This window comes from Stegastes partitus, unplaced genomic scaffold (genome assembly GCF_000690725.1).
Source record: "Stegastes partitus isolate 25-593 unplaced genomic scaffold, Stegastes_partitus-1.0.2 Scaffold1963, whole genome shotgun sequence".
Classification (NCBI taxonomy): domain Eukaryota; kingdom Metazoa; phylum Chordata; class Actinopteri; family Pomacentridae; genus Stegastes; species Stegastes partitus.
Window position 1 is genome coordinate 16,012 of NW_007579694.1, and position 9,183 is coordinate 25,194.

Below are 9,183 nucleotides of genomic sequence, written 5' to 3' on the forward strand. Positions count from 1 at the left end.
GTGGAGGCTTCCTGTTGTCCGGCTACTCAGCTCTGGTCATGTACAACATGTCCCACTCCGTCATGTTTCATAACATTGATGATGTCTTCATAGCACTGTGTATGGAGAAAGCAGGAGTACGTCCTACATCTCACATAGGAGTGAAGATAGCAGGGCATCGCAGTCCCGGCAATATTGATCCATTAGAACCTTGTTATTTCAAAGAAATTCTGCTTGTTCACAGATTCCTTCCACCTGAATTGTACGTTATGTGGAAGCGGCTACATGATCCTAATCTGAAATGCTTTCACAGTAACAAATAGCAACCTACAGGTGATGAAAATGTTTAGTGGTGATTATTTTTGCTTAACAGCTTCTTTATTATGTACACTTCTACAGTCTAATGCTTGATCCAAAAACAACAATTCTACTGTTAGTAAGATCCTGCTAATGATCAAATCAGAACTTTTTTTAGATCACTGGTTTTCTGTCATTACCTTTATTAAAAATATGAAATAATGTTTTAGTTTGAGCTGATGTTTAGCCTTCCTTGTATCCATTCAAAATCTATTCAGAATTGTTGCATTTGTGACATTTGTGGGGAAAAAATAAAAGTGTATGTCAACTATAAAGCTTTGTATGTGGTATTAACATGTCACCTTGTCTGCAGAACTTTGATCGGCTCTTGCTCCTCTTACTGTTTGTTGTAAAGTTTGATTAGCTGAAGGCCTCTTGATTGTTTCTTCTCGTCTTGGTGGTGGAACGCGATGATATGAACCCTATCACATGTGTTACTCAGGTGGATATAATATACTGATGTCTTTCTCCTGCTATGATTGTTGATCTTGAATAAAAGAGAAGTGCATTTGGAGCCAGTGAAAGAATGTTTTTTATTTCCACATTCATGGATGAAAGTAAACCTTCTTTGCTGTCCTGTAAGTGCTTAAAATATTGTCCCAGAGTCACTAGGCATGGGCAATCATGCAAACCCTAGAACAGTCTGTGACGCAATCCGGCGTCTGAACAGAGCAGGCCCAGGCAGCAATCCCCTGTACCGGACCGAGGCGACGTCCGCTCTGAGTGATAAAAAAAAAAAAGAATGAAAACAAAACAGAAACGAAACAAGAAAAACATTTAAAGAACTAAAACAGCAGCGCAGCTCAGGTAGTGGTGGTAAAATAGAGATAAGATAAGCTTGATTTGTCACATACATATTTGTACACGGTACAATGCGCAGTGAAATGTGTTTTGTACCAGCATCCAGTTTCAATAAAAAAATAAATGTTCAAGAAATATATATATATCTTAAGTATATATACATATACATAAATAAATCAAATAAAGCAAATGGAGCACTGTTATATTACATAAGGTGCATATGTAAAAGGTGCCAATGTGTATTGCACAGCCCAGTTTAAATCTCAGAGTTGAGCAAACGCATGGCCTAAAGGAAGAAACTCTTCCTCATTCGCTCAGTGGCAGTCTTTAGGCAGCGATAGCGTCGGCCTGACAGCAGCAGGGAGATAAGAGATTTTTCAGGATGGCCAGGCTGCTTCAGGATCTTCACAGCCCTTGACCTGCATCATTGGGTGTAAATGTCCTGCAGTTTGGGGAGGGTGGCTCTGATAGTTCGCTCATCTGAACGGACCACCCTTTTGAGGGCCAAGAAGTCATGCTTGGTGCAGCTGCCCATCCAGGTGGTAATGCTCCCGCACAGGATGCTCTCAGTGGTGCAAGTGTAAAAGTTCCTGAGCACTGTGAGCAGGAGCTTGAAGTCTCTCAGGCTTCTGAGGTAGAAGAGACGCTGTCTGGCCTTCTTCACAGTGGTCTTTATATGAAGTGACCAAGACAGGTTCTGTGTGATTGTTATACCTAGATATAGTTTGTCTGCTGTCTGATTCAAAGAGTGCAAACAAGTTAAATCCGTCAGCCAGAGAAGCATCGGCACTCACCATGGGTGTGTTTGGCGTTTTGTAGTCCGTAGTGGTGCAGAGTCCCTGCCACAGTCCCTTGGAGTCACACTGCTGTAATTGTCACTCTAGTTTCTTGCCATAGCGCTGTTTAGTCTCCTTTGCTGCTCTGTGGATGTTGTCACAAGCCCCATGTTGTAGGCAGCAGTGCGGGATCTCGGGGCATTGCAGATGGTTGCATCCACCCATGGCTTCTGGTTGGGAAACGGCCTGATGGTAGCTTTAGCTGTAATGTCTTCCACTACTTTCCCAATAAATCCCACAACAGCCCCTCCGTGGCTCAGCTCATGTCTTGTAGACTTTGGTCTCTTGTGGACCTTAGAAGATTTGCAGTAGATTTGCCTACTGGTTTGAATGCTTTTGTATTTGTTCTTTATATGCTCCAAAACCTGTTAAACACCACCTGGGCTGCAGCTTAAAAAATAAGGCTAAAATTTTCTTCCATGCCAAAAGAAAACATTCAAGCAACGTATTCATTTCAGGTCATTTAAGGTTATTTTTCAGAATACAAAATAGTTATAGTCAGGTTACTGTAGTGACTTGATTTTAACAAACAAAACCTAAGCCACAGTGAGGGGCTGGTACCGGGATATGTAATTGACGCGTCGTCATGCGGCTCCACGCAGTAAATCAAACATCTGCGGACTTGTGCTTAAGATGTATTTATTCACCAACGTGTATCACTTTGCTATGCACACATTTACATCTATAATGTGCATGAAAACAAAGAAAGGGCTTAAAGATTAGCCTCTAAACGGCGGCAACGGCTGCGACGGTCAAAAACTGTTTGCTTCGCCCGGTAAGCAGCACACCTGAGGAGTAATTACCTCTTCTTCTACTCATACATTTCCATGTGCCGCTATCCGATACGCCACCTTCTGTGGCAACCGGGGAATGACCTGAACACACATACAAATGGCTCTAACAGTTACCTTGTTGGCCAATGACATTAATCTGACTGATTGAGCTGTGTGGCTTTAGACATTGGTTTAGCATAACATGTTGATGGTTCTTTTTACAAATATGTTGCTTTTGACTTGTCTGTGCTCATGATTTGTTATTTGATGCCAACACCACCCTTTTCATGCCAGCATGCTCATAACTCAATTCAGAAACTGTAGTTTGATTAAATGAGTTGATAACTAGCTTCATGTGACCGCTTAGCCTGACAGTGATTGTTATAGTAGACCATCAATGGGCAACTACAGAGTAATCGTGCATGCTTTTTTGTCTGTTAACAGTCTCGCACTTTACAGGAGAGGAGTTTGAACCTGAAACTTCATATATGACCTCGGTATGGTCCCTTCTTGGAGTGATTAGATTTTGGGGTCAATACATGCATTGGTGACTGCTACAGAAGTCAAAGGTCGCATTTCACAAAAACAGCTCTGTATGACTGAAAATGCACAAGAAGACATGTTTAGTTTTCTAACATCGGAAGACATTTGAGGCCTATAAACTGGGGGTGCAACATATGACCTTGAGAAAAGGTCACACGGAAAGTCTTTAAAAAATCATACATTTTAAATCCATGATAACTTGGAAAAGGTGTAACATAAACACATAGGTTTCTGTTTGTTTTTTGTTGTTGTTGTTGTTTTGTTTTTACAATCAGATAGGAACCCATATAAAACACAAAATCAGGTAAACATGCATACACTGGGTAACTATGTCCCTCTACTAAGGGCACTCTAGTTACCTATGTATTTATTTTCCACTTATCAATGGTGACACATGCTTTTTATTTCAGATTACTTTATGGGAGTGGCTATCAGATAATTCATGCTCCAAGTGATTTACATTTATTTCACTTTAGTTTCTTTTTGATAAACGGAAGGTTTAATTAAAGAGAATAATTATATTATTTTGTTTAAACGTTCTCCCCGTGCAGCGTGGATTCTCTCCAGGTTCTCCGGCTTCCTCCCACACAGTCCAAAAACATGTTGAGGTTAATTGGTGATTCTAAATTGTCTGTAGGTGTGAATGTGAGTGTGCTTGGTTGTCTGTCTCTAAGTGTAGCCCTGTGATAGACTGGTGACCTGTCCAGGGTGTCTCCTGCCTTCACCCTGAGTCAGCTGGAATACACTCTCGCGAATTATTATTAAGGAGGATTCTAGGAAGACGATGATGCTGTCAAAGTGGATGCTTTCAGATATGTTCTGTGAAAGGGATTTCTGCATGTCATTACCTCAGGAGGGGTCTGGTGAGGTCAAAACAATCCAATATTGTGACACCACTAAGTGGTGGTAGATCTCTGCTCTTTCATTTGTTCGGTTTATGAGGTCTGTTTCACATCCAAGACACTAATACTGGACACAAGTAGAGTCAATACCTACAAACTTGTGCATTTATCGAGACATTTATTGTTTACTGCAAATAAAAGTGCAAATCTACAACATGCATTTAGGTAATACAAACTCGAATATCATCTTTGAACCAGCAAAAGCGCATACAGTACAAAAAATTACAGTAATTACAAAATATAAAAGAGAGGCTTTTAACAAGTGAATTGACCAGCATGATACTGTCCTTACCGTGTTGCAGTAATGTGAGGACTTTAATCTGACTTCCAAAGCCTGTTGTTGACTCACAGTCTAATTTAAGTGTCCAAGTGTCAAACCGCTTTGGTGAGATATCTTCATTCAGCAGAATCACTGGTGTCCTAAAACTTTCCAACATTTTAAACTTCATAACGAGGAGAAGGTTTTTAGGTCTACATAAGTCTTTGCTTTAATGTCAATTTCATTTCCATCTAACTACAACTTACAAATACACAAAAGTCTTAAATGCATTTGTAAAAGACTCCTTATGCCTCTCAACCCTTTATTAGTGTGGCATATTGTGATCATATCCCACATACTGTACATATGACTGTTTTATTATTGTTCTTTGTGTCTAATCAGAGAATTTGCAGTCTGGGTGGTCATTGCTCAACAGACTCAGCAGTGCAGAGACCAGTTCAGATCACATAATTCCAAAGTGCTTGAGATTTACTCATCATGGAGCAGCGGTCTTTGATAGGCTCATTTGATTGAATTTGTTACCTTTTAACATGACTGTCTTCTTAACTCTAACTGCGAACGACTAACCATTGACTGAGAAAACGAGCCTGACCTTGAAATATTGTGTGTACATCAGTTAGAAAATGGAACCCCGGGCTCAGTTTTAGAATTATATATCACGATCCAAAGACTAGAAAAATAACATTGCCTTTAAATGTGATGCATGGAAGTTAGCATGGTGATGTCTAACAGTAAGAATAGCTGGCAGAAGGGCAAATAAATGCCTGGGTATTAACAGACTGAAAATGTTGCTGGAGCTCAGGGTGGTAGTCAAGAACTTGGGTCAGGGATTTAGGTTGGTAACTGAAGCCTGTGCAGAGAAGGGCATGAGGAAATCCTGAGGGGAGCAGGACAACGAGGGTTGGGACATGAGCTGAGCCACTGAGGGGGTCAGACATGACAGGAGGACTGGGATCAGAAGCTGGAACATCTCCAGACCTGAACTGTCCTGATGAACTACAACTGGTAGCTGAGCTCAGCCTACAACACTCCTGTTGCTGCTCCTGCAAATAACCACAAGCAGGGTGAGAGAAACATGCATTCTTCCCTTTGATTGTTGTTATATACATATTTAGAGGGGGAAAAAAGACAATTTACTTTCATCTCTGAATGTGAAATAACAAAACCTCTTTCACTGGCTCCAAATGCACTTCTTTTTTATTCAAGATCAACAATCATAGCAGGACAAAGACATCAGTATGTTATATAGGCTCCACCTGAGTGACACATGTGATAGGGTTCATATCATCATGTTCCACCACCAAGACAAGAAAAAACAATCAAGAGGCCTTCAGCTAATCTTTACAACAAACAGTAAGAGGGGCAAGAGCCGATCAAAGTACTGCAGACAAGGTGACATGTTAATACCACATACAAAGCTTTATAGTTGACATTCAATCCTTTTGTTTGGTATGTTTCACAAATGTTACAAATGTAGCTATTCTGAATAGATTTTGAATGGATACAAAGAAGGTTAAACATCAGCTCAAGCAAAAAAAAATCGTTCAGATTTTTAATAAAGTTAATGACAGAAATCCAGTGATCAGCACCACTTGATGTACATATTTTTTAGATTTTTTTGTTTCGTCTCTAAAAAAAAGTTCTGATTTGATCATTAGCAGGATCTAACCATAGAATTGCTGTTTTTGGATCAGATTGCATTAGATTGTAGAAGTGTACCTAATAAAGAGGCTGTTGGGCAAAAATGAGTGCTAGTAAACATTTTCATCACCTGTAGGTTGCTATTTGTTACTGTGAAAGCATTTCAGATTAGGATCATGTAGCCGGTTCCACATAATGTACAATTCAGCAGGAAGGAATCTGTGAACAAGTAGAATTTCTGTGAAATAACAAGGTTCTAATGGATCAATATTGCCGGGACTGCGATGCCCTGCTATCTTCACTCCTATGTGAGATGTAGGACGCACTCCTGCTTTCTCCATACACAGTGCTATGAAGACATCATCAATGTTATGAAACATGACGGAGTGGGACATGTTGTACATGACCAGAGCTGAGTAGCCGGACAACAGGAAGCCTCCACCACCTAAGTAAGGAGGGTATGTGTCTGTCTCCTGCACCTGAACGGGAACATAATACTTACTGTCTGGAAATCGATATGGCGTTCTATTCTCGATCAGAAAGCCAGTAAAGAGATGTTTGCTTCCATCATTGTCCTTCAGGCTTTTTAGATAAGAAACCATGTTGTCTGTGTGAGCAAGAACATCATCATCACCGTTCATCAGGAAGCGAACATGTGGACAGTTTCTGTCCATCCATTCTAGGAAGAGGACTTGTTTCAAGGTGAGATTGTAGAATGTGTCATCAAAGTCCCATTGGAGGATGTCATTGTACTCATGTTGCTCAAATTCGAGGAGTTTGTTGAGTCTCATCTTCTCAAAACCATCACCCCTGGTTCCTGCAATGAAGAGTCTTCGGATCCACACACCATTCTGCAATCTCTCTTTAGCCCAGGTTTTACGCAGCACCTCTCGACGGTCGTAGTTCACAGGAGAGCTTTTAATGACCAGTAGAAGAAAGATTTCTGCAGATCCTTCAGCTCCTCCACATTTGTCAGGAATATCCAGTATCATGGGAAAATGTCGACAGTGGCGATGATAGAGAAAGTCTTGTATAAGACGAGGAAGTGAGTTGAAGCCGGGGACGCTGGCAGCAGATAGATTTGTCTGACATTTTGGCCAGGAGTATTTATAAGAAGAACTTCTGGTTGCTGGCTTTGGTTGGATGACAGCCTTTCTCATATTACCTTGAAGGAGGATGTGTTTGTAGTTGGTTAAATCTTCAGGGAACCAAAGATAGACAACCACAACAAGACCTCCCAACACCAAGAGAGTGGTGACGAAGATTTTCTTCTTTGAAGTGCTGCAATGACAAAAAAAAAAAAAAAAAAAGAATTGCCATTAGACACAAAATTTTAAACATGACTATTACATACAGCATCAAGAGGTTAGGATATATAAGCCAAAGCTATCAGTAAGAATCTCTTGTTTTGCAGTAAAAAAGGAGATAGTTTGAAGGAATATGGAGCTTTTGAAAATCAGTGGTTGGTTTGGTTTATTCAGACTTTTAAAGCCTGAATTTGGATGGAAGACTGTTTATTTTATTTTTATGCTTCATTTAAAATGTTGTTGGCCTGTTGAGGTTAAACTGCTCAGGTTTTATAAAGAAGAGAAATTCAAAGTGTGTACAATATTACAGGCTGCTGTCTGGTTGTCAGAATTAGTTTTGCACAAACAATTGATCAGTATTTTATTTTATTTTATTTTTTTTCACCGTCCTTAATTTACTGTACCTTATACAAGTGTAGATACTCTACACCTACAAGACCAAAGTCAAAGCATGCTATGATTGCACAGTGTAGTATATATCATGATTAACATTTCTACCTTTTATGCATTGAAATATAGAATCACATATAAAGTCTAACTTGAGATAAGTAGTAAAAATGTTCAAGTGCCTGTTTTTAAATCCAATAACTAAAGGTGCTCTCATACAGATAAACCTGCAGGAAGATGTTTTGTACTGTTTCTTGTTGTGCAGCATTCTTTGTTGGATCAAGATGTGGCACATCCTTGTTGTCCGTGCATCTTTGTGTGATTGGATTTTAATTTGATCCACAGTGGTAGCACCCTGCTCTACTATCCTTTACGTGATGTTAAAAATATTAAAGAAATAATAATGAAAAAAGATATGTCTACTTGTGTGTGGGGGGGGAAAGTAACAGAATCATCAGTTTGAGACAAATCTGACTGACAATACCAATACTGTTGTCTTCCTTTACACAAATACAACATTAGGCAGGAGCAATATATTTTAATAAACAGTGTGACTTTTGGAAAACTTTTTTTCATGAATTGCTGTAAAGTCCAGAAAAGTGTCACTACTGATAAATCCTGCAGAAAAATGACTAAGAAAGAATTGAAAATATAAGTTAATGACATAACAAGAAGTTATTTTAACATTTTGTAAGTGAACAAACAAGAAGAGAATCAAGGTTTTCAACATCAAACTTGTATCCAGCCATCTGTACAAGTAATTAATTTGACACAATTATGTAGCAAATAATCAAACCTCATTTCATCTAATTTATTTAGCAGTAATTACCTGAGCATGTTGGTAGATCTGTACGTTGGTCAGTATCCCTCTGTTCCTCCACAGACAATATGTGCACAGTGACAGTATTTCAGGTCATTTCAGGTAATGTGCAAACTTATATGACGTCTCATTTTGATCCGTTTCAGCCTATCAGGACACATAAGAATAAGCACTCCACAACTGCCAAAACACTCCATTGTTCAGACTGTTTAATGTGGGTTCTTACTACTGCTACACCTCTGTTTACAATGCAAATAAAGTCAACTAAAGGCCGAGATAACACTAAATACTGAATCTACGCAAAAGACATGAGGCGTTAATTATCAGCAGAGCAACGAGACTGAGCTAGACCTGACTTAAACCAGGATCTGCAAGCCAAAAAGAGCTACACAGGGGAAAAAAAGGCTAAAGAGAACAAAAGAACTGGAACCTACACTGACAAACACCAGGCAGGTGAACCAGATGGCTTGTGTTAAGTCCTGGGGTTGTGGCAGCTATGACAAGCCCTTTTAATATTTAGTCTGGATATGTAATACATCCATTCATTCATTATCTAT

General features: G+C 39.5%; 2 protein-coding genes across 2 annotated transcripts in view; one reads left to right on the plus strand and one right to left on the minus strand.

The window, feature by feature from the left end:
• Positions 1–763, plus strand: part of LOC103373368 (UDP-GlcNAc:betaGal beta-1,3-N-acetylglucosaminyltransferase 6-like) — a 9,404-nt gene extending 8,641 nt beyond the window's left edge. Inside the window, exon 3 of the mRNA XM_008303242.1 lies at positions 7–763. Within this exon, the coding sequence (XP_008301464.1) occupies positions 7–302 (296 nt within the window). The 3' untranslated portion in view covers positions 303–763. The remainder of the gene's footprint in view (positions 1–6) is intronic.
• A 5,013-nt stretch (positions 764–5,776) lies between these two features.
• Positions 5,777–8,698, minus strand: LOC103373364 (UDP-GlcNAc:betaGal beta-1,3-N-acetylglucosaminyltransferase 3-like). Its single transcript, XM_008303237.1, has 2 exons — positions 8,636–8,698; positions 5,777–7,393 (listed from the first exon to the last, which is right to left on the minus strand). Exons 1-2 carry the CDS (start codon positions 8,641–8,643, stop codon positions 6,253–6,255), a joined length of 1,149 nt encoding a protein of 382 aa, XP_008301459.1. The 5' UTR covers positions 8,644–8,698; the 3' UTR covers positions 5,777–6,252.
• Positions 8,699–9,183: the final 485 nt, after the last annotated feature.